The sequence below is a fragment of the Dama dama genome, chromosome 1 (genome assembly GCF_033118175.1).
Source record: "Dama dama isolate Ldn47 chromosome 1, ASM3311817v1, whole genome shotgun sequence".
In the NCBI taxonomy this organism is placed as follows: domain Eukaryota; kingdom Metazoa; phylum Chordata; class Mammalia; order Artiodactyla; family Cervidae; genus Dama; species Dama dama.
In genome coordinates, this window is record NC_083681.1 from 75,037,597 (window position 1) to 75,063,600 (window position 26,004).

Here is a 26,004-nt window from a genome sequence, read left to right on the forward strand (position 1 = left end):
CATAACAGAAATATTACAGCTTTCTTAAGAGGAACATTCTTTGTCCAGAAAATTTTCCTCTTAAGGGTAGGAGACGTTTCCCCAGAGAAATCATGAAAACACAATTACTGTGAATTTCAAGTGAAGTTAGACAAGCTCCTGGAAGTTCTGTTATCAAGAGCTCTGTTTAGAGACCAAGTAGGAATAAAGAAAACTAGAGATCTATGGTAACTCTTGTTAAAAAATATCTTTACTATTACTATTATTTACTATTACTTGCAGAATATATGGAAGACAGAAAGAAATCAATTAGAAGTCAACAACCCTAATACAATGAGTAAATACAGTTGTCTTTTAAATTTTTTAAATCATTTTCCTTATTGTAGACCTACTGTAATGTAGCTAAAATATAACGTACTCACTATTTCCTGTTTTTTATCATATACGAAAAGCATTTTCTAAATTGCTACATTGTCTTTTTATAATTTAAATTTCTAACATGCTATAAAGAGTGTGTATTTAGTAATTGTCTCTCGGTGCTCTGTGCATTGAATTCCCATCCTGAGTTACATGTATTTGCCTGTTTCTATTGGCATGAAGTAAACAACCATTTAAGAGTAATGTTCCCTAACACTTAGAACTGCAGACAGTAAACAGATGTTAATGAATCATCTTGCTTCTCCATTAATGCAAGTGAGTAAGGAGTTTATATGCAATTGGGAGTTTACTGTAGCATACCAGGCCTTCAGCAATAAGTTTTGAAATTGGAATACTTGAAAGGGGAGTTTGAAACATTTTTTTTTAACTCTGGCAGGAGGGCCTTACTGAATTAGAAACAAAGATCCAGTGGAGAGCGGTTTACTTTCAGAGAAGCAGCATGTGAGAATTTGCTCGGTGATCACCCTATGTAGAAACACTCTCCTTTCCCCTTGGCATCAAATGTCCAGGGTGGCACAGTCCACTGCTTGAAGCAGGTTCTTTCTGCATTTTGGTGACAGAAGAGCACTTGGCGAAGTAACTGAGGAAAGAGAACTGGGCACTGCCTATGCGTCCTGTTGCAAAAGCTTTTCACAGCTCTTGGGGCCTACGAAGCCGTCTCATGAGTTTTTCTCTTCATAATGCAGTACGATGTGATGTCACTGATATCATGGTCTGAAAACTAACTCTGCTACTGAGGATTACTCAGTCAGGCAGGAAAAAAAGAATCCTGGTATGAAATGCCAGTGCTAAGTCCTCAGAGTGAACTGATAAGCTTCTGATTCAGTGGTTCCGCTCTTGCACCAGGGCAGCTCACAGGTTGGTTCACCTGTCCCTAGACAGTGACTGAAGATCGATTAGTCCCTGTTGAATTTCTTCCTCAATTGGAGATCTTTTTCGTTTGTTTGTTTAGAAGCCAGTGATCTCAGATATTCTACTCCTAATTTAGATGAGAATGAGAAGATGAAGAGGATGGTGGACATCCGCCTGCAGCACAGTAGATTTCTATTTTCTATACTGCCGACACTTGTATCTTCCTGCCCAGCAGAGGAGAGAACCTGCGGTCAGTGTGCCTGATGCAGATCTATGGGCAGAGCCGTATTCCAAATGTACTGTATACTCAAGACACACTTGGTCGGATTTCCCTATGGACACAGAGTCATATTGTTCATTAATTTTTTTTTTTCCTGTTGTGAGTATATTGTAAACTGAACAATAGATTATAACAGCCCAGTAGAGAGAAGTTTTTAGAAATTCTGCAGTAAACTTTTGTGCGGAAATTTCTTTGTAGCACTATGCGAAAGAAATTGGTGTGAGACAACTTCTGTTCAAGTGTGTTGTCTAAACTGCAACATAGATCAAGCTGACATGCTTCACTGACTTCTCTCATCAAGTTGGCATTGCAAAATTCTATAGCAGGAAAGCAATGGAAAGAAAACATTTAAGGGCTTTAGGCTTCATCTGAATTTCATAAGGCGGGATAGAACAAATACAGGCATAGTTAGTTCAGGGGACCAAATCATGCCACGGGAATATATCTTTAGAGTTTGGTGACTTTTTTCAGAACAAAGCTCCAGTCTGCTAGTCTTGCCAATTTGATAGTGGGAAGTAGGCCACAAAAGATTTCTTTTGTATTCCCTCTATAGGATATAGAGGGAATATCTTTTTTCCTTCTGCTTCCAGAAACAGTAAAGGGTTACTTTAAATCATGATTCTTTCTGAAGTATTTTGGATCTCTGATCTTGTTTATTTTTCAGAGGTTGATCTACACCCTATATATTTATCACCTTGATGTGACCAGTTTGTGCTGCATAATTGGGTGTGATCTGTTCTCATAGATTGCTTCTTTGATAGATCTGTTTAGGAGTTCTTGCATATAAAACTCATCTCGAAACAGCAAAAGGCAGTTCCAATTCTAACAGAAGATCATATACTCTTAATGAGCTAGCCTGATTTTAGAGAGAAAAAAAGGACATAAGTGACTGGCCTAAGAAGACTGAACTGTTGCAATCCAATTTAACTGTGTAGGCCAAGACTCATTGGCTGTTTTCATTTTGAGTAAGAGCAAAGAGTATCTGGAAGATATGGAGTATTGCAGGAGCTTTGAACTTCTGCCTCTTGGCACACTGAGCATGAGCTGGGATATTTTAATTTGGTCCTTTTGCTCTTTGCTGTTTCTTTATATAGAATGTGAATGGCTATGTATATAAATCTACTATGACTACATTTATATTTAATTCTTCCTTTGGTAGTCCTTGAGTTACTGACTACTTAACCAAAGTAACTTAAATCAGTTCTAACCTTTTGGTTTTTTATTAAAATTAATAAATTTTTTATTTAAAAATTATTATTAAAATAATAATAAATAGAAATAAAATTAAATAAAATTATTATTAAATAAAATTAAATAAAATTTTTATTAAAATTCAAAAGTAAGATGTTTATGTGAAATTGATATCATAAATGAATCCTTAGAACTTCTTTATTTTTTCTGGAGAAAACAGATACCACTTAATAGAAGTCAGTTGGCTTTTTTCTGTATAAACAACCTTTGTTATTAAATGAGAAAATGAAACTGTATCAAAACTATTTAACATGCTTACATATGTCTGGTTATAAAGATCATTAATTTTAAACAGCTTCTGCTGCATTTTTTTTGATATGTTACTCTAGCATTAATTAAATAGTGAAAATGAAAGTGAAGTTGCTCAGTTGTGTCCAACTCTTTGCGAGCCCATGGACTGTAGCCTACCAGGCTTCTCCGTCCATGGGATTTTCTAGGCAAGTGTACTGGAGTAGGTTGCCATTTCCTTCTCCAGGGGATATTCCCATGCCAGGGATTGAACCCAGGTCTCCCGAGTTGTAGGCAAACACTTTACCCTCTGAGCCAGCAGGGAATCCCTGCTGCCTTTTGAGTTTAATTAAATAGTAAGCAAATAAAATGGTAAAACTGAAATTTAACTATTTTCTTGTTAAAATCAATTTGAGACATTTGTTCTCAGACAATTTCATTTTAATAAATTTTTTTATACCTTTGAGGATTAAAAATTATTCACAAAGATCCAGAGAGTTCCTGAACTTTTTACTCATGACATCTTAAAAAGAAATCATCAGATACACCTATGAACTGGACAATAAAACACCTGTATTATGCTAACTTTAGCATAAGAAAGAATGGGGGGAAAAAAAAAGAAAGAATGGGAAATAAAAATATTTGCATCTACCTATTCTTTATTATAGAAAATAAACTTGTAGATGAAATGATGTAATTAGGCAGAAAACCACCATTCGGCAAAACCATCATAATTTTTATTGCGTCTGGCAAGAATGATCATTAGATGCTGAAAGTAGTAAATGAAGGTTTGAAGGGTAACAGTATATTTCCCACCAGATACTTACTCATTACAAAGGATAACTCTACAGTGGGTGAACCTGGCAGACACTGCTTTACCTAAATAATCTAAGTTAATAATCACCAGTAATTAGATTAATCCACAGCAAGTGCCTCTTGATATGATGCACTCAGAAAACTCAGCATCACTTCTGTGATAATCCTGCCAAAAGAGTATAACCTGAACCTAATAATGAGGAAACATCAGACAAACCCAAACTGGAGTAAAATCTGTACTCTTAAAATGTCAGCGTCATGAAATACAAAGACCCAGGAACTGTTTCCGATTAAAGGAGACTAAAAAGTCATGACAACCGAAGGCAATGTTTTGTCTCGAATTCTCTTTTCCTGTAAAGGGGACATTATTGAAACAGTTGGTGAAATCTTAATAAGATCTGTAGATTAGATAAAAGTATTATATCAATTTTATTATGTAAAATAAGGTATTATATCAATGATATTGTATTGTTCATTGTACTATTGTTACATAAGAAAATTACTTATTTTTTAGGAAATACATATGTGCTTAGGGGTAAAGGAGCATCATGTCCACAAGTTACTCTTGAATAGTTCTGAACTATATGTATGTGTATATTTATACATGTATATATGGGTATGATAGAGACTGAGAGAGGAAGAACGTTGTAGTGAAAGCTAATGTAGTAAAATATTCACATTCAGGTAATCAAGGTAAGGGATATTCAGGAATCCCTTGTGCTATTCCTGTAACTTTTCTGTAAATTTGAAATTATTTCAGAGTAGAAAAAAATGAAATCTCAAGGGAACAAAACCAACAGCTTAAAGAAAATGAAAGAATTTACTCAGTGAAGTTTAAATAATGGTTTTGGAGAACTCCATTTGAGGCAGGCATCTGGTATACTTTTACATACCCTTTTAAGATATTTTTAGGAACTTTTATGTTTGATTTTACAGGTAAGCTTGATGACTTTTTTTTTTCCCCAAAATTTGTGATCCAATTTTATTTATTTATTTTTATTGAAGTATAGGTGACCTACAATATGATATTAGTTTCAGATGTACAGCATAATATTTCAATGTTTTTATAGAGTATGCTTCATACAAAGTTATTATAAAATATTGACTATATTCCCTGTGCTGTACATGGCATCCTTGTAACTTATTTACTTTATACCTTGTAGTTATACATCGGAATCCTATCCATTTATTTTACCCCTCCTTTTACCCCTCTCTCCTCTGCTGCTGCTGCTGCTAAGTCGCTTCAGCCGTGTCCGACTCTGTGCGACCCCATAGACGGCAGCCCACCAGGCTCCCCCGTCCCTGGGATTCTCCAGGCAAGAACACTGGAGTGGGCTGCCATTTCCTTCTCCAATGCACGAAAGTGAAAAGTGAAAGTGAAGGCACTCAGTCGTGTCCGACTCTTAGTGACCCCATGGACTGCAGCCCACCAGGCTCCTCCGTCCATGGGATTCTCCAGGCAAGAGTACTGGAGTGGGGTGCCATTGCCTTCTCTGCCCTCCCCTCTAGTAACCACTAATTTGTTCTCAAGATTCATGACTATTAAAGAACATTTCAGTTTAGTTAAATGCAGTGAAAAATTAATGAGAATGTGCATATTTATGGAGGTAGAAAATGTACTTTGGATTAATTAACTCAAAATTCACCAAGGACCTAAACTTAAGAGCTAAAACCATGAAACTCTTAGAAGAAAACAATCCAATATCATCTCGACATTGAATTTGGCAATGGTTTCAAGGCTATGACACCAAAAACACAGAGAACAAAAGAAAAAATAGATAAATTAGACTTCATCCAAATTAAAAACTTTTGTACATCAAAGATACTATCAAGAAAGTGAGAAGACAACCTACAGAAAGAGGGAACATATTTGCAACTCACATATCTAATAAGGGATTCATATCCAGACTATGTAAAGACCTCTTACAACTCAACAACAGTAAAAAATAAACAAGACAATTCAGAAAAAGGGCAAAGAGCTTAAATAACCATTTCTCCAAAGAAGATACACAGATGGCTAATAAGCACATGAAAAGATGTTCAACATCATTAGGCATTGCTGCTGCTGCTGCTGAGTCGCTTCAGTCGTGTCCGACTCTGTGCGACCCCATAGACGGCAGCCCACCAGGCTCCGCCGTCCCTGGGATTCTCCAGGCAAGAACACTGGAGTGGGCTGCCATTTCCTACTCCAATCATTAGGCATTAGGGAAGTGCAAATCAATACCACAGCGAGATACCACTTTACACCTGCTAAGAGGGTGATTAAAAAAAAGAGGTGGTAGAATCACTGATGTTGATAAGAATATGGAGAAATTGAAACTCTTGTGCATTGCTGGTCAGAGTGTAAAGTGGTGCTAACACTGTGGAAAACAGTTTGGTGGTCTCTCAGAACATTAAGCAGAGAACTACTATTTCATGCAGCTGTTGTACTTCTTGGCATAGATGCAAAAGAATTGAAAGCAGGGACATGAACAAATACTTAGACACCCAAGTTCACAGCCACATTTTTCACAGCAGTCAAAAGGTAGAAACAACCCGAGTGTCCATTGACAAATGAATGGACAGTCAAAATGGGGTATATACATGCAGTAGAATACTATTCAGCCTTAAAATGGAATGAAATCTGATGTCTGCCACAACATGGATGGACCTTGAAAACATTCTTAGTCAAATATCCACAAACAGAAGGACAAGTATTGTATGATTTCATTTAAATGAGGCGCCTAAAATAGACCAATTCATAGAGACAGAACGTTGAATCTACCAGAATCTAGGAGAAAAATAGAAGCGGGAAGTCATTTTTCTAAATGGATATAAAGTTTTTATTAGGGATGATGAAAAAATTTGGGGTATAGATGGTGATGATGGTATGTAACCATCACAATCCTATGTAAGGATTGTGAATATGCTTAATGCCACTGAATTGTACACTTTACAATGTTTAAACTGATAAGTATTATCAATGGTTAAAATGATAAATATTAATATTTTTATCTTACCATAATAAAAAAAGTTTTTCAATTAAAAAAAGGTAGAATTCAAATTCTAGAAAATAATACCCTGAGATTAGAAGAGTGTGAATAAGTGTACTTTTTGGCCCTTGTTTTGATAAAGATGATTAATTGTATATGTTAAAAATGTTTAGCTAAATATGTATATTAAATTTAAGAGAAATATTAAAAGATTACAGATTCTATCATAGCTTCCAAACTAATGGGATGGGCAATGTTTTTTAAAAACTTTACTAACACTCCAAAAAGTAGGAAAAGAGGTGGGGAAAGTCAAAGAATAACAGTTCACAGAAAAGACAAAATAAGATGGCAGAGATTAATCAAATATTTATTTTAAAAACTCACTAAAATACAGAGAATGTAAAAATGGGTAAAAAAATAAAATCCAACTATTTACTACTCACAAGAGAAATACCTTTTTAAAATTAGCAAAAAGATTGAAATTAAGAGCATGGAAAAAGATATGCCAGGCAAAAACCAATCAGAAAAAAATGCTAATATTGCAGAATTACAACACTAATATCCGACCAAAGTCCTGGACTTTCTGAAAGAGACACGTGCACCCCAATGTTCATCGCAGCACTGTTTATAATAGCCAGGACATGGAAGCAACCTAGATGCCCATCAGCAGACGAATGGATAAGGAAGATGTGGTACATATACACCATGGAATATTACTCAGCCATTAAAAAGAATTCATTTGAATCAGTTCTAATGAGATGGATGAAACTGGAGCCCATTATACAGAGTGAAGTAAGCCAGAAAGATAAAGGACATTACAGCATACTAACACATATATATGGAATTTAGAAAGATGGTAATGATAACCCTATATGCAAAACAGAAAAAGAGACACATGTACAGAACAGACTTTTGAACTCTGCGGGAGAAGGTGAGGGTGGGATGTTTCGAAAGAACAGCATGTATATTATCTAGGGTGAAACAGATCACCAGCCCAGGTGGGATGCATGAGACAAGTGCTCGGGCCTGGTGCACTGGGAAGACCCAGAGGAATCGGGTGGAGAGGGAGGTGGGAGGGGGGATCGGGATGGGGAATGCATGTAACTCCATGGCTGATTCATGTCAGTGTATGACAAAACCCACTGCAATGTTGTGAAGTAATTAGCCTCCAACTAATAAAAATAAATGAAAAAAAAAAAAAAGGTCGTAGAATGTTGACTTTCAGTATCACTAATATGGCTGGCTACAAACATAAATCCTAGTACTTTCTGCCTGGTATCATTCCTCTATTTTTTTTCTTATCTTTCTTAAGCAGTATCTACTACATGTTAGGTAATGTAAGGAGACAAAGATGAGTACAAGCTAATTGATTAATGTTTAGAATCTAATAGAGGAGATAAATCTAGTTGCTTTAAAACAAGGCAGCAAATTGTGAGTATCATCAGAGAGTTGTAAGTGATATATGATGAGAATTGGCTGTGCTGGTGGAATCAGGAAAAGACTTCATGCACATGGTATTTGAGATGGTCCTAAAAGATTGGATAGGATTTAAGAGGTGGAGGTGGTAGGAAAAAGATATTTCAGGCTGAAGAAAAACGGTGAAGTTTGGAGTAATTGTGTTTTCTGCTTTTTCTTTATAGCCATCTTATCTGAAAGAATTTCACTGGCTGTGTTAAGATTGTCTGTTAACTCCTTAGGTAGTGATTATGATCTCAATACTGATCAGCTGCCACCCTAATCAAACATTCCTGCTTATTTTTGTTTTTAATTAAATGTGAATTTTATTGGTATGAGTTATCTAAAGATGGTAGTGTAAACACTATTATAAATCTTTTTATATTCAATTTTATCTGATTTGCCCTGTTGGTATAAAATTCCTACTTTATAAATTCTTGTGTATATTTGTATTCATCTGTAAATGAGGCTCAGCTACATTCTTCAATGCATAAATTACTCCCTAGTTTTAGAAAAAGCTATTTTTTAAAAGCTACACTAAGAATAGAATTTCACTAGTATTAGTTCCAGTACAGCCTAGACCATGACCTAGACACCAGCTTGTTTCCCTGGAGGGGTGAGCAGTACACTTTGGGACTAATTCTTTGCTGGGTAGCTTCATAAATTTATGCTAAAATGTTATCATTTGCTAGACTTCGTTTGCTGGAAATGTGGCCTACTCCATTTACCTGTAACAGCTCATTTGCTTTATTTTTCATTTTCCTTTACTCAAGACAACAGCACTGCAAACTGTATAATTAGGTTAACACTTTCATTGCTTTTTAAAAAATCTCTCTTCTACTTCTTTGCCAGATGTTGTCCTCATACTTCCTCATAGTATCTTAGAAGTAAGATTTCTAGGCTCATTTTCCATGGGGAAAGAAGGGCATGTAATTTTCTTTTTCATACAGTGTTGTTAATATTAACAGAAAGAGGCTAATTTTATCCCAAGTGATAATATGCTCTATGTTAAAGACAGATTAGACACTTCCCTCTAAACTTGGTCAGGGAAAAGGAAAATGGATTAGATGGCTCCTGACATTTTTTTCCTGTTCAGTTCGGAGACTCAGAATATTTTCCCCCTTTAAATAAACAAATGAAAAGTGGCATTTGGAATTACCCCTATCCCTCTATTGCTTGCCATCTTCAGTTTAATGTCTGCTTCTCTACAAAGATTAACATATTTTCCACTCATGATTTATTTGTCAGGGACTTTAGGAGTTTTCTGGAACCAGAAGTCTGTCTTTGGTAGTGATGATTACTGGATAATTGCCTATTCTTTGGTGGATTTTCCATTTTTAGATTACGCCAGGCTCTACAGCCTTTATTTCTTTGGCAGAAGAACCCAAAGGCAATGGAGTGTATTTTTTCCCCTTCCCCAGCCCAGCTTAAACAATGACTCACTTGGGCCCTGGGGCTTTGCTTCATACTCTCATTCAGGGGCCACTTTCTACCCTTGTTTCCCTTATTTGCCTTTAGTGTCTGTCTGGAACCTTTTATATCTTTGGCAAGTGGACTTTCCTCTAAGGTTGTTGTGAGAGAGGTATACAGCGCCACCCCCAAACTGGAACAGACAATCCAGTTGTGTTTCTATAAGCCATGTTGTCCTTAAGGCACCTAATATGGGGCAGTTGTTTAGCCGCTCAGTCTTGTCCAGCTCTTTTGCAGGCCCATAGGTTGTAACCCACCAGGCTCCTCTGTCCATGGGATTTCCCAGGCAAGAATACTGGAGTGGATTGCCATTTCCTTCTCCAGATAGAAGATAAAAAGAATGTCTTTAAGGAAATACAATTTCAAATGGGGTACAGGGAGAAGTATTCTCCTAGAGGATATGAGTGCCAGTATCATCCAGCTAAAGAGAAAGATTTCCCTCTATGTGAGATGTTCCAACAACTGATTGAAGCTTCCTTAGTGTGTACACACACACACACACACACACATGAGGTGGCATTCAGAGGAACTGGACTCCAAGACTTTCCAAAGAGATATAGTTATGTGAAGAGAAGTCCTCACAGAGGGACTTGGTCTAATCTGTAGTTCAGAGTTTTGTTGGAGAAAAGATTTCTCTCCTGGCAGTTGTTCTATATACTCTTGCCTTTTTATTCTAATTCCAGTCTTCTGTAACTAGCCATACAGTGATGATTTCTTGCTTTTTCTCTTTGCAGTTTTAACAGTGTATGTCAGGGAACTCATATTCTTTTCCGGGAATTCAGCTTCATCCAAGCCACCCCTCACAACAGGGCATCGTTCCTACGGGCCTTCTGGAGATGCTTCCGAACTGTAGGCAAAAATGGCGGTAAGTCTTCCCGAATTCTTTTCTAGCCTTCCTTTATTCCCTCCAAATCTCCTTCTTTTTGCTCAGTACAAATACTGTTTCAGTGCATGCTCTTCAAGTCTCTAGGAAGACGTTACTTTTAAGGAGCTATCTGTCTGTGTCAGAGACATTGCCATCAATAATACTGCCACCGTCACTGACCATACTTGCTAAGATCCAAGTGTAGCTTTATGTGCAGTAATTCATTTACTCTTCACAGCGTCTCAGGCTGGTAGATACTATAATTCCCATTTTACAACAAATGAAACTTAAGATCAATTTACATGTTGTTGGTTCAGCATCTTTTGATTATAACCCAAGGAAAATATTAAGAAAAATGCTAACTGAAAATGTCTTATATTGATTGAGACTTTACTTTGGTGAGGTGAATTGTGAAAGACCCTTAGTGAGAGCTTCTTTTTAAAAAGTGACACTAGATTCTTACATTTAGACTACTAAAATAGATTAAATTACTCCAAACTTTTCAGATCTAGACTATATCAAAACCTTTGGTCGCATCTGTTTTCAAGGGCCTGTTTTTATTCCTGCTTTCATATTATGTGTTTTTCCAAATAAGTATTGAATGCCTTTAGGACAGTTTCTATAGGAATGCTAACTTAAAGTAGAGAGGAAGGCCAAAACTATTTTTTCATTTCATTCAACAAGTATTTCTGGTAAACTTGCCATGTGCCTGGCACTGGGGTTATAGTAAGTGAATAGGTATGCTCCCTGCTTTTATTGAATTTGCAAGATTTCCTACCCTGATCTTATTGATGTTATTGCTATTTTATATATAGCCACTGAAACTTTTTTGCTAAAACTCTTTCTACCTGGTTTCTTATTAGATCATTTCACTATCCTAAGAAATAGATAAGGTAGGTATTATTATACCCATTTTATAAAGTATGAAATTGTGTAACTTGCAGAAGGATTGCACAGTAGCAAAGATAGAAATAGAACCCAGATTTACTGATACTCTATTTCTACCATTGACATATAACTCTAGAGATCATCCATCTCAATCACACTCTTGTGCCGGTGTGCTGAGAATCGTGTCGTCTTCTTTACAAACGACCAGTAGGCAAAAATCAATGTGAATGAAACTGTAAGTGGACTAGCTCAGAAACACTATATCATTGGTCTCCACATAAGCTGGGAGCTATGAGTGTATCGGTGACTTTTATACTATTTCATCTTTCCTATCTTTCCAGAACCTATCTTTCCTAATCCTTTCTCTGTCCCTTGACCAGTCAGCAAATATATATTGAATACTCACTATGTTGAAGGATGGTGCATATAGCTAGAGTTGGTGTCTGTGAAATAGCACATGAAGATAACTGTGGAAAACAGTCCTCAGATATCCTTAATTCTTCTCATGACTTATGGATCCATGGAGTGGTGGACTATAGCCAGGTGTCCTTTTCTTTATCTTTTTTATGTGTATGTGTGCTCAATTGCTTCAGTGGTGTCCAACTCTTTGGGACCCCAGAGACTGTAGCCCACCAGGCTCCTCTGTCCATGGGATTCTTCAGGCAAGAATACTGGAGTGGGTTGCCATTTCCTCCTCCAGGGGATCTTCTGGACCCAGGGATCAAATCCAAGTCTCCTGCATTGCAGGCAGATTCGTTTACCACTGAGCCAACAAGGAATGATTCATTCAGCTGCTGAGGAGAAGCAACCCCAGATTCTCCCCATTTCTCCTGTGCTACCAACAGGACCTAGATTTTATGCTGGATATTTATTGTCATGCTTCTTAATCAGACAGTCTCTGATTTCTTAAACACCAAAGACAGCATTTATGTCTAGGTGACCCTCAGGTTAAATAGTTTTAATATATTCTCAGTTTCTTCCAGGAAACTTTAGAACATCATTCTGTCCCAGAATGTGTCAGTCCCCAGTTTTTATCCAGAATGAGCAAAAACATTCAGAGGCACGGTTCCAAAGAAAAGTATTTATTAAGCCCCATTTTTTCAGTTGGAATGCCAAGTACCAGACGCCTACTCAATGGAGCTGCTATTATATTGTTCTCCTGCAGATAACTTCCTTAGAACATCATGTACATATTTTAGCATCATTGAGAAGAAACTAACTCTTCTGGGAGGTAGCAAGAGAAGTGCAGAGTTCCAGCCTAACGTATCTGAAAGTGAAGCCACCTGTAGAAAAGTAAGGACCTGACCCCTTCTGGCAAGAAACGTTTTATCCCAGGTTTTAGCAAGTACGGAGATGCAGTATCATTCTTGCATGACTGAGTACTGAATGGTGCTCATTTCCCTATGTTTGGATGTCAAATAACCTCATGAAAACTGTAGTGAATCTCTTGCTATCTAGACAATTTTAGACTCTTGGAAGCAAAAAGATCTACTCAAATGTAATGAGTCTTTAAAATTCGACTTCTCACTTCAGTATTTCTTTCGATACAGAAAGATTAATCTAAATTTTCCACGTCTGGCAAAGACTGAAATTCCCCTGAAGTAAATCTTTATTTCTATTTAGGGATATTGGCTCAAAGAGCTTTTGTCCACACTTTATTTTCACAGTTTTTGAGAATTTAGTTTTGAGCTTTGTGCTTTTACCAAGGAATACATATGTTTTATTTAGTAAAATAATGATGCTAAAGGAAGTGTCCTCCTGCTACAAACAACTAGAAAATCAGACAAAATGTCTGTAACAACTGTTTCAAACACTGGACCAACAATCAATGTGGAACTGTGGTCTCTGAGAGACAGTTTCCAAGTGACCATACAGGGAGATCATGAGGGTCTTACTGAGTTGAGGAGACGAGGGCTGGGGTTTAGGGAGGCCATGGTGGCCAGTATTTGCAGGGCCAAGTACTAGAGAGGAGTACGTTGCTCACTTAGCTCCAGAGAACTGCAAAGAGGTATTCGAGTCTTTGGCTACAGACTATGCACATGTGTAGGTTGGAAAAAGACCCACCGGAAAACAGTAGGCAAGACGATTCCTGGCGTGTTCACAAGGCTACTTCACACTTCTACCCGTTGGAGTGGAGAAACCTCACAACACACAGGTCATTGGATTGAGTCCTCAGCCACTTAAGTAAGCATCAGGCTGATCTGCAAGTGACTGCATACCAAAACAAAATTCAATACTCCTTAAAGGCATTCAGCAAAATCCAGCACTCTGCAACATAGAATTCACAAAGTCTGGCATCCAACTAAAAAGTACAGGAAGCAGGAAGATATGACGCATAACCAGGAGAAAAAATAAATCAGTAGAAACACAGACTCAGAAATGACGGAGATGGGGGACTAGCTACCTAGGTAGGACCTTTAAACAGTTAAGCATACAGATGTACTCAAGTATGTAAAGGAAAACATGAAAATGATTAGGAGATAAATGAAAGATATTAGGAAGATCTAAATGGGATTTCTAGATATATAAAATACAGTATCAGAAGTAAAAATATTGATAATAATAACAGTTAATATTTATTAAGTAGACTATCTCATTTTTTAATCCTATGTATTAGGTAGATACACTTACAATATCTCCTCTGCACAGAAAACGAAACTGAGATTTTTGAAATTTAAATAATTGGTCTAGGTCACACACCTAGAAGTGTGTGATCAAGGGATGCCAAAGGAGCCAGAGAAAACTGACTGGAGACAGTGTTGTGTTTTTTCACATGTAAGGTGTTCTCCACTGGAGAGCGTATAAGATGCTGGAAATACAGATAAGTAAATGACAATGCTTGCCCGCAAGGAGCTCGCGTTCCAGGAGAAGAAACAAAGTAGCCTAGAAGTAGTTTCCGTGTAGCGTAAGTGATTAGTGAAGTCTGTGTAAGAGTTGGTGATCGCACAGGAGAGAAATAGTCCTTCCTGCAGAAGCTGGAGAAGGTGGTAAAGAAGTAAAGAGAATGAGGCTGGATCTTGGAATAGTAGCAGGCTATGAAGCAAAGGAATACTTGCTAAACAGAAAACTCTTGCAGTTTTGAAAGTATAACATGAAGCACCATGGTTCCTTTGGGAAATGGTAAGAAGTACTATGTGGCAACAGAAAATGATGCTGAATGCTGATTGTGCCAGCCACTGAACAGAAATGTATTCATTTATTTCATTCACATGACAAACTTGAGTTGGTGTGATTGTTATCCAGTTTCTCCGAAAGAAACTGAGAGAAGTTAAGTGGCTTGCACAGACTGTATGGTTTGTAAGTAGCACAGCTCATATTCAAACTTAAGTCTTCACAAAGGCCACATTTTTTTTTATTGAATTGTAGTTGATTTACAATGTTGCCTTAATTTCTGATGTACAGCAGAGTGATTCAGTTATACATATATACATACTCTTTTCCATTATGTTTATCTTTGTTACAAGATGTTGAATATAGTTCCCTGTTCTATACAATAGGATCTTGTTTATCTGTTTTGTGTATAGTTGTTTATATCTGCTAGTCCCAAACTTCTCATTTATCCCTCCCCCACTCCCCTTCCCCTTTGGTAACCTAAGTTTGTTTTCTGTGTCTGTGAGTCTGTTTCATAAATAAGTTCATTTGTGTCAGATTTGAGATTCCACTTGTAAGTGCTATCATATGGCATTTGTTTTTCCCTTTTCTGCCTGACTTCCCTCACTATGGTCATCTCTAGATCCGTCCATGGTGCTGCCAATGGCATAATTTCATGCACCAAGGCCACATTCTTTTTTTATTTTTACTTTACAATATTGTAGTGGTTTTTGCCATACATTGACTTGACTCCTCCACGGGTGCACATGTGTCCCCATCCTGAACCCCCCTCCCACCTCCCTCCCCATCCCATCCCTCTGGGTCATCCCAGTGCACCAGCCCCGAGCACCCTGTCTCATGCATCCAACCTGGACTGGCGATTCAGTTTCACATGTGATAATTTACATGTTTCAGTGCCATTCTCCCATATCATCCCGCCCTCGCCCTCTCCCACAGAGTCCAAAAGACTGTTCAATACATCTGTGTCTCTCTTGCTGTCTTGCATACAGGGTTATCATTACCATCTTTCTAAATTCCATGTATATGCGCTGATACAAGGCCACATTCTTAACAATGTTAGACTGACTGAACACGTGTTACCCCCAGTATCAAGGGGCTTTGTGTCCTCCGAAGTTCATGCTTTCTCCTAAACATAGTAGGACTCTATCGATTTGTGTGATATTTTCACTTATGACACTGGCACAAGCATGGGAAACAGAATGGAAGGTAGATAGTAAGACTGAAGCCAGAGACCGGATAGGAGATAATTGTAATCAAACAGGAAGTGGCTGTGCAGATGAAAAATTATTTAAGGAGTTGGTTTGACAGGACTTGCAGATTTATTGTGAGTGTAGGGTATGGGAGAGAAGAGTCGAAAATGAATGCCAGAAGCTGAAATATTTCCAATTTTATCCCTCCCCTCCTTTTTTCCTTTCCTTTTATTTTCCCTTTCACCTTTTAGGTTTTACTCTGAACTTGCTGAGGTTTTTTCTTCATTGTCTAGGTGTGTTTATTCACTAAAAAAAAATATGTATGGCGGACTACAGTCCCTGGAGTCGCGAAAGACATAGCTTGGTGACTAAACAACAATTCAGCACTGAGTGGGATTAGACAGAAGTTCTTGCTCTCATGGAGTTTGTGGTCTGATAATCAGAGACTGAAAGTGAACGTGAAAGCCGCTCAGTCGTGTCCGACTCTTTGTGACGCCATAGACTATACAGTCCATGGAATTCTCCAGGCCACAGTACTGGAGTGGGTAGCCTTTTCCTTCTCCAGGGGATCGTCCCAACCCAGGGGTCGAACCCAGGTCTCCCGCATTGCAGGCAGATTCTTTACCAGCTGAGCCACAAGGGAAACCCAATCAGAGATTAGGGGGGACAAAAAAAATCCCTGCTTTTATAAAAGGAGTTCACATTCCCGGAATCAGAGGGTTGCAGTAGGTCTTGATGACCGTATCATAAAAACCTGTTACTTTTTCCCTAAAATATCAAATGTTATGGTGGGTTTAGTGATCTCAAGTGAACATGCAGACGTTTTAGGCTGAGATGAAGCTTTCGGTCTGACTTCTCTGTGTAATTGCCTCAAACTTCCACTTGATTATGCTTGTCACTAATCCTCATCCTCACCACTAAAGAGCCATTCTGTGAGGATTAACGGGGCTTACTGCAGGAGTGGGGTGGCTGTCTTGTCTGAAATATTAAAGAGCGTTTGCTGCTTTTGTAATTTTGTAAACAAACACAAAGTGAAGTGTGACCTCTTCCCTCCGAGAACTCCTCTCACCCGTTCTCTCCCCTTGCTCCCACCAGTTTTTCAGCTCTCATCATTTTCCCCAGAAGCCTGAGACAGCCAGGAAATAATTTCTTCAACCTCAAGTTCCTGTTTCCTAGCTCCCATTTTACTTATTTCTTGTCTATTCCTAACTGTCTCTTCTTTTTTCATTTTTACTTCCTTCTCCAGAATCTTTTCTCCAGAGAGAACACCGATGTCGCCTCGAATCTGTCCCATCTCTCCCTCCAATAACTTTCATCTTTTCCTCTATTTAATTTTCCCTTTTTCCTACTCTGGTCGTTTGGGGCCGTCACACACGTCACATAAGCATTTCTGGAATGCCTTTGTCACCAACCAACCCTCCTCAGCCCCCGTTCCTAATGCCCTTAGGTTGCTGACCTCTCTTTATCCTTTTAGGTCTCAGTTTAAAGGTCAGCTCCTTAAAGGGGGTTTCTCTGTGACCCTTCCGCATCTGAATTAGATGACTTCATTACTCTTTTCAAATCATCCTGTAATTTTTTAGTCATCGTTTATTATAGTTTCTGACTATTTTTTTGCATGATCCTTTACTTAATGTACATTTCTCTTTATTAAATTGTAACCTTTATGAGGCTCTTCCTGACACCTAACATATGTAAGTGATTTGTTATCATATTAGAAGGTTCACCATTTCCCAGTCACTAGACAGAGGATAGAGTATTGAATGGTTTACATTATCATCCCTTTTATTACGGGGTAGGGTCGGTTTCAAATATCTGCTTTCCACTAAACTTTTCAATATTGTGTAGGAGATGATTTAAAATAACAGTAGCAAAAAATAAAAAAAAATTTAAAAAAAAAAAACAGTAGCTGCTACTTATTGACCATCTGATATATGCAGCACACTAAGACATCATGTTCAAAGTGCCCCAGTAGAAACTGAACCCATTCAAAGCTGCTCTGCGTCATAATGTCTTTTGTTTGTTTATTTTTGACCATGCTGGATCTTTGTTGCTGTGCGCAGGTTTTCTCTAGTTGCAGAGAGGAGGGTCTACTCTCCAGTTGTGATGTTCGGGCTTCTCGCTGGGGTGGCTTTCTCTTGTTGCAGAGCACGGGCTTCAGTAGCGATGCGATGGCTCAGTAGTTTCTGCTCCCAGGCTCTAGAGCTCAGGAGTTGAGGTGCACGGGCTTGGTTGCTCCATGGCATGTGGGTTCTTCCTGGACCAGGGATCGAACCCGTGTCTCCTGCATTGGCAGTCAGATTCTTTACCACTGAGCCACCAGGGAAGTCCAAAAACTATACTATTTTAAATGACACCTAATTAAAATAATATTCAATACCCACTGGTGCTTTTAAACAAGGATTAGAAAGATTTCTATCATGAACTGTAAGCCAACTTTAAACATTGGTGATGGTCTGGTTGGCAATACTTCCTTCCCTTCTTTTGTATTCTGGTCCAGTCTTTATGCTTTGAAAGAGATCACAAACTAGTGGTCAGCTGCAGATATGTTTTCTTTGGTCTGCTGTGTTAAAAAATATGTATTTTTAATTAAATGCCAACATTTAACAAAAAAGTCTCGATTCGGTTTCACTTAAAAATGGAAAGTCCTTCCAGTACTGTAACCACATTCCAACAGAGAGACAGTTCACCAGGGCGGAGGTACAGCTGCTCTCTTTAGACAGGGCATGTAGCCTCAGATTTACCACCATCCCCAGCTGCCTGGCCTCTGTAGGCATTTGAATTTGCTATCATTGCTAGAATTTCTTGGTCCATTTATAATCACTTGAAAGGTAAAGTTACACTCTTAATTCAGAGCACGGAGTTAGGATCCTGTTCCTCAGCTAGATTCTTTCTCTTTTCTCCTTGTTATCATGATGTCTCTTGAAAAATTTCATAGTTAGATGGGCCCTTAGAAGTCCTCTCATCTTGAAACTAAGTCTAGGGGGTTTTTAATATTCTCTTTTTTATAGTAAAATATGCATAACATAAAATCTGCTATTCTAACCACTTTTTAAATTGAGAAATCTTTTGGTGGTAAAATATAAGTAACCTAAAATTTACCATTTTAACCATTTTAAGTTACAGTTCCGTGGTATTAACTATGTTCACATTGTTATAAAACTATTACCAGCATCCAGCTCCTTGTCTGCATCTTCCCAAAATGAAAAGTTTTACCCATTAAAAGATAGTTCTCCATTCCGCCCTTCTCCAGCCACTGAGAACCATTGTTTTACTTTCTGTCTCTATGTGTTAGACTATTCTAGGTACCACATATTTGTGAAATCACACAATATTTGTCTCTTTGTGTCTGACTTGTCCCACTAAGCATGACGTTTTCAATGTTTGTCTTTGTTGTAGTGAGTATCAGAATTTCATTCCGTCCTGTGGCTGAATAGTATTCCACTGTGTATGGTTCATATTTTGTTTATTCATTCATCTGTCATGGAAACTTGGGTTGTTTCCACCTTTTGGCTATTGTGAATAATGTGCAACACAACCAAAAAAGAAAAAGTTGTGATAGTAAATTTTTGTGTCAAAGCTGGTTTACTTGCCTAATTGGTGAGTAATCCCTTTGGAGAACTCAATGAACAATTTTCTCAGCTAGTTTAAAAACTGCATTGTTTGGAGAAAAATAAATGTATCTTATAACATCTGATACGAGCTGTCCAATAGTGTTATTTCTTAAAAGATCAGATACCTCAGGGGCTGCTGTGGATTGAACTGTGTCCCCCCAGATTGGTATGTTGATGCCCTAAGCCCCAGTGTGACTGTGTTTGGAGGTAGGGGCTGTCAGGATGTCATTAAGATTCAGTGAGGTCGTTAGGGTACGGCTCTTCTTCAGTAAGGTTAGCATGCTTGTAAGAAGAGACAGCAGAGAGCCTTGCCCCTCTCCCCCCCGTGTAAGGAACAGTGAGAAGATGGCCTTTTACAACCACGGGCTGATTCCTCACTAGAACTGACCCTGCTGGCTCCTCGGTCTTGGACTTCTGGTCTCCTGAGCCGTGAAAAAAAGATTTCTGTCGTTTGTCACCCACTCTATGGGACTTTGTTACGGCAGCCTGAGCAGACTAATACAGAAGCCATCTTTCTATTCACAATTTTTAGACAGAAAGATTAATTTTATTTTGCATGTTGAAGCCAAATCCTGTTTTGAAACATCACTAATGTTTTATCTCATTACAACCACTAATGAGGTTGTAAGTATATTAGTCTTGTAAATTGTGCTATTCAGTTTATTTAAAATATTAGTAAGATTTCCAGGTTGATAAACTTTGATGGATATACTTAAGGCAGAAATAAGAGTAATTTCTTATTTTATTTGACTGTTATTTCAACAACTTATATCAGTCAGAAAACTTTAGTGCAAAAGAATAAATTTCAGTATCACTACTGATACATCTGCAGATGTAACTCTGAAAGGTCTAATTTAAAAACCTCATTCTAATAAAATTAATAGTATGTATCAATTTGTGCATTATCTAATAGAGTTTTGAAAAATGCTTGCATAATGTTAACTACTAGTGCTTATCTACACAACATCTGATGACATTGTAAGGCCTGTGTTTTCCATGATCCACTATGCCATAAGTTTTTTTCTGATACTGCTTTTCCAGTCCCAATACAAAAATGACTACATTTATACCACTCTATTTGTTAGCATGTTAACATTTAAAGACTTCTGGTTTTTGCTTTTTTTTTTTAAAGACTTCTCTTTTATAATTATCAAGCCATGTTATGGAGTAATAAATCTACTTTGTTTGGTTCCATGACCGCATCATATGGGAACAAGGAGAGGGTGGTAACATCTGTACTCTGATCCAGTAGAACTGAAGATTTTATGTAATCATAGCCTTTATACTAATGTAGTCCTGGATTGAAAAGAAAAAGAAAAGACCAGAGCAGATGAAAAGCTTCCACCTCAGTGACATGTCTACAAGTGTATCATCTACACATGTGTTTATGGAAAAGCTCCAGGGTGAGTTAGCTGAGAGCGCAGGTTGGTAGGGTCCATATCTAAAAATTTACTACTAACCTATTCAGTGTACATGTTGTTTTTCTTATAAATTTTAAATAAAGGCATATTTTTTAGCATGAAAAGTATTAATATTAAACATCTGTGGAACCTTACCAGTGTCTCTGTAAAAGCTCTAGTCTCCTGGTTTAAAAACTGCTTCTTCCATGACTGATTCATGTCAATGTATGGCAAAAACCCCTACAATATGGTAAAGTAATTAGCCTCCAATTAAAATAAATTAATTTTTTTAAAAAAGAAATAAATTTTAAAAAGAAAAATAAATGAATAAATAATGAAAACTGCTTCCACACACCCCCATCACACAGGTATAAATCGAAGCCTCAACTCTCCCAGTCTTCTGCCTCTCGCCAAGCGCACTTGCCGTCAGCATCAAGTTCTCTCTCCCTGATGCTTAATTAACATATATATATTTTATGTCATTCAGTCTCTGAGGTCAGTGCATAACTTTCTAGCCCAGAATGTAATCAAATGAGTTAAGGTTTAAGAATGTATCGCAATTATATGTGATTTTCTTCTTTCATTGCCTTAACAGATGGAGGAAAGTTTCTTTAAGTTCCACTTTGCCTGTCTTCAAGAGAAAAAATTAAGTTATTCCATCTTTTATTTCAAATAAAAAAATCATGATTCTTATTACTGAGGGAAGTATGGTACTTGTGTTATTGCATATTTCATGCTTTGAAGGACATAAGCAGAATTTGCAAGCTCTTTGAGAATACAACTAAAGGTTTTTTTTTTTTTTTTTAATTAGGCTAAAAAGTGAGACTTTACCATGGGATATTATTAAACCCATTCTCTAAAGCAGATCTACCCCAAAACCAAATAGTACCTCTGAGGCTTCTGAAATCTCTTGCTCTCATGATTCAGTTAGAAACAAAAGTAAATGACTAAATTAAAGTTTACACACTGTGAGTCAAAGTAAAACCACCTTAGGTTAAAGATGTCAGTTTAATAAAGCATACTCAAATTTGGTTGTTTTGGTGGGTTTTAAGCTGGAAGTGTATAAAAGCAAGTGTAAGTAGTGTTGAAAATTTAATCTTTTCCAGTTTTATTTTGCTTGGCATAACCTGCTCTTCCTTCCCACCGCTGCCACCTGACCCTCATTTAGAGCCCTAACTAACCACATCGGAGAGGCTGTCAAACAGACAGATTCCTTGATCCCGTCTCCAACCTACTGAATCACAGTCAGCAGGGGAGGCACCTGGGAATTTATTTTTTAACAAGCATTTCAGGTGATTCTTAAAATCACTTAAGTGTGCAAAGTATTGAATAATTTCTTAACTTTTTTTTCTTTTGCTCCTAGCTCTATATCAGCAGTTTTTAAACCGGGTTGCATGTCAAGTTCACTAAGGGAGTTTTTAAAAACTGCTAGTGCCCAGGCCCCATCCCAGAGTGATTTAATCAGAATCTTATGATTTGGGACCTATGCTTTTTTTTTTTTTTTGAAATATTTTAAGTAGAAGAAATGTTATTGCAGTACAGCATTTAGAGAAAATTGCAAAATAATAAATGTACAGCTTAATGGAGTTCTTAAAAACAAACATACTCATGTGATGTCCCTCTAGATAAAGACAGAGAACATTACCAGCACCCCAGCTGCCTCTCCCAGGTCCCCCTCATCATGAATCCCCTCTAAGATCACCACTAGTCTAACATTTATCACCATAAACTAGATGTGTCTGATCTTGAACTTTATGTAGCTAGAATCATAGAACATAGAACACTCTTCAGGGTCTGGCTTATTTTGCTCAACATCATACTTCTGATTTGTTGTTGGATTTAGCTACAGTTTGTTCTTTTTTATTGTTGTACAGAATTCCATTTTATATATAAATCACAGTTTTTTTTATCCCTTCTGCAGTAGGTGGCATCTGGGTTGTTTTCAGTTTCAAGCTAGTACAAACAGTGTGGCTTTAAACATACTTTTATATGTCTCTTGGTACATAGATTTCTGTTAGGTATGTACTTAGGAGTGGAATTGCTGGGAATGTGTATGTTCAGCTTCAGTACGTATTCCCAGGTTTCCAAAATGATTGCACCGTTTTCCACATTTTACTGTAGCTTGTGAGAGTTCCTGTTGCTCTGGAACTTTTAGTGGGGCCCATGCATTTTCAAAGCTCTGCAGGTGATCGTGATACACACTGAAGCTTGAGAACTACTGCGAGACCTTGTATAAATACAGCTCTCTAAAGCACAGCCCTGGAAATGTGAATCCCATTACATTACATCCAGACCAGATCTAACCTTTCCACCCACCACTTTCCTACTCACAGCTGACACTCACCACACACGGTCATTCACTTTCCCCCAAACACTCCTTATGCTTTTTCCCAGCACACCTTCGTTTTTTCTTTTCTATTTGTGCAGAACTTTTTTTGAAAGTCTATCACATTCCTGTGTATCTTCAAGCAAACCCAGCTCAAGTCATATATCTTCTAAAAGTCCTCGTGATTCCCACCTCCTCCCCTCCTTGCAGGGCTTCCCTGGTGATTCAGTGGTAAAGAATCCGCCTGCTGATTCAGGAGATACAGGTTCGATCCCTGGGTCAAGAAGATCCCCTGGAGAAGGAAATGGCAACCCACTCCAGTATTTTTGTTGTAGAATCCCATGGACAGAGGAGCCTGGTGGGCTACAGTCCATGGGGTCGCAAAGAGTCAGATACAACTTAGTAACTAAACAAAAACAACCCCTCCTTGCCCTCACTTCTCCATGTGGGATCTCTCTTACGACACTTGTTCTAGCGTATTTACATTTAGTTATTAGCAAACATAAAATCTCTTTCCTAAGACATCACACGGGTTAGATTAAATCTATTTTTATGTCTTTCCTACCTCTCACTCCAGCTCGTCAATTGTAATGTCAAGCTCCATATGAAACCCTCAAGAGAAGACTTTAAATTGGGTACAGCGGTTACGTTACTTTTTCCAGGCCTTAGTTTTCTCATCTATAAAATGGAGCATATTCCACTTCAACATTGTGAAAACTAAATGAGATAATGGACTAAAACCCTTATTAATCTTGGCACAGGATAACAGGTTCATCAATGCCTGTTGTCTGTGTCATGTGGTAAGTATCATTGTTAGTTTCCTTCAGGGTGGAGACAACATGGTTTATCTCTGAAGCTCCACTCAGTGCCTTTGCTGGTTGCGGGTGCCCGGTGCAGGCTGGGAGAATAAATTAATGAATGTCTGCTGGGTGGTTGGATGGGCCAGGCTTATTTATAGTCCCTTTCCAATAAGCCCATCTTGGAAGAAGTCAAATTTCAATTTAACCATCAGAGATAGACAGAAAGTAGGATTTTTACTAAAAACTTTAAAAAACTGCATTAAAAAGGCCAAATCCCCAGTTTAACCATACAACAGCTGCTCTCCTTCTGCTGCCAGGAAATAGGGAAAACCCTCCAAGAGCTATTTGCTGTTTGTTTGTTCATCTTCTGATAAACATGCCGTGACTTGGGGAAAGCACACACTTTGCCTGCAGGCAAGCGTGGGTCTGGGAAGTTGCAAGTAGCAGCAGTGAGGAAGAAATCCCCGACTCTGTGGGAGAGGTTCCTGCAGGGACTCAGCTAAAGCCATTTGCCGCTTTGCTGAGTTATTTACCAAGATGAAGGGACTGGGTGTGGCTGGCCTGCGAGTCCTCCTGGGAAGGCACTTTAAGAATCTCTTTAACTTCCTCACCCTTCATCTTTGTTCTCTGGCTTTGCTGCAAGGGTGCAGGCTGTCGCACCCCTTGGCCGTGGTTCCCAGCACACTGAATTCTTTGAAGCTGGCTGTTGCAGCCAAGGATTCCCTGCCCTGTTCTTTCCCCCTTGCCCTGATTTGAAAAACAGTTCGGGAAACTCTCATCTGGCCTGGAGACTGATGAGAAGAAACTCTGTGGGCTGTGTGCTCTTTTTCTAGATACACAGGACCAAGAAGGGTCTTTGGAGCTTTAAATTATCCTTTCTCAAAAACCCAATATTGATAGACTATATGTGAACAAGTTATACAAAGTAGGCTTTGCCATCACCACTATCATTTAAAGGTATTTTATTGCTAAGAGGCTGTATAAGTGAGACAGAAGTGATACCAGACAGCATTTATCTATGTCGCTTGCAGGAGGAATAAAGAATATACTTAACTAATTGAAACCTCATGAAAGAAGTGTAACAAACCATATGAAGATTAATGGGTAGTCCACGAAAATGTTTACCAGGTGTCTAATATCTTTTAAAATATGAACAAATAAATGACTTTGATCAACTTATAATCAAAATGGGTCTGATGACAAAAGAATTAGCAACTTGAAAAATATATAATCCCAGTGTCCAAAACCTTATTTGTCATGTAAGTTGGCCAATAATTCCTTGGAAGTATGTTTCTGTTTTTACAATAAAATTAACTTCAGGAAGAAGCAATGGACAAGGAAGTAATACAATTTTAGGAAGACTCTGAAAATCTACATTTATTGTCTCAAGTGGCAGAACAGCAGAATGGTATAATACCATTTATATATATTTTATGTATGTATTTATATGCATACAAAAATTTTTGGAAAGAGGTTTACCAAGACGTTAGTGGTTTTCTTTCAGTTCTAGGATTTTACTTCTTTTTTTCCACACATTTTTATTTTGTTTGAGTTTTTATAATAACTGTGTAGCATTTTTATACTCACAATAAAAATAAAGCTATTTGGGGGACTTCCCTGGCAGTCCAGCAGTTAAGACTCCACATTTACACTGTAGGGGGCGCAGGTTGGAGCCGTGGTCAGGGAACTAGGATCCCACCCGTCCGTCGCACGGTGCGGCCAAAACAAGCAAGCAGCAAAAACAGTACCTAAAACATAATAAACCTTAGCTATCATCACTTAAAAAAATAAAGCTATTTTTTTTTTTGCAAAATGATTTTGTTTGACCATCTGCCATGGGCCCACAGAGGTACTTGGAGTCGTGGGGATTAGAAAAGAAGGCTGTGGCCTAGTCACCAAGATGTTCACATTCTAGTTGGGAAGACTCCTAAGGGGCAGTGTGGTATAGAGTGTGATCAGGTGTCAGGATATGTGGTTCAAAGAAGTGCCAGAGGCTACCAGGAAGAGGAGAGGTCATGTGGAAGTTTTCACTGGAAAGAGGAGGTTCGAGTTGGACCTTGAAAGATGGACAG

The 26,004-nt window shown here is 38.0% G+C and overlaps 1 protein-coding gene across 1 annotated transcript in view; it reads left to right on the top strand.

The window, feature by feature from the left end:
- Positions 1-26,004, top strand: part of CSTPP1 (centriolar satellite-associated tubulin polyglutamylase complex regulator 1) — a 198,913-nt gene that overhangs the window by 81,367 nt on the left and 91,542 nt on the right. The window contains exon 3 of the mRNA XM_061153098.1: positions 10,476-10,606. Coding sequence (XP_061009081.1) covers positions 10,476-10,606 — 131 coding nt within the window. The remainder of the gene's footprint in view (positions 1-10,475; positions 10,607-26,004) is intronic.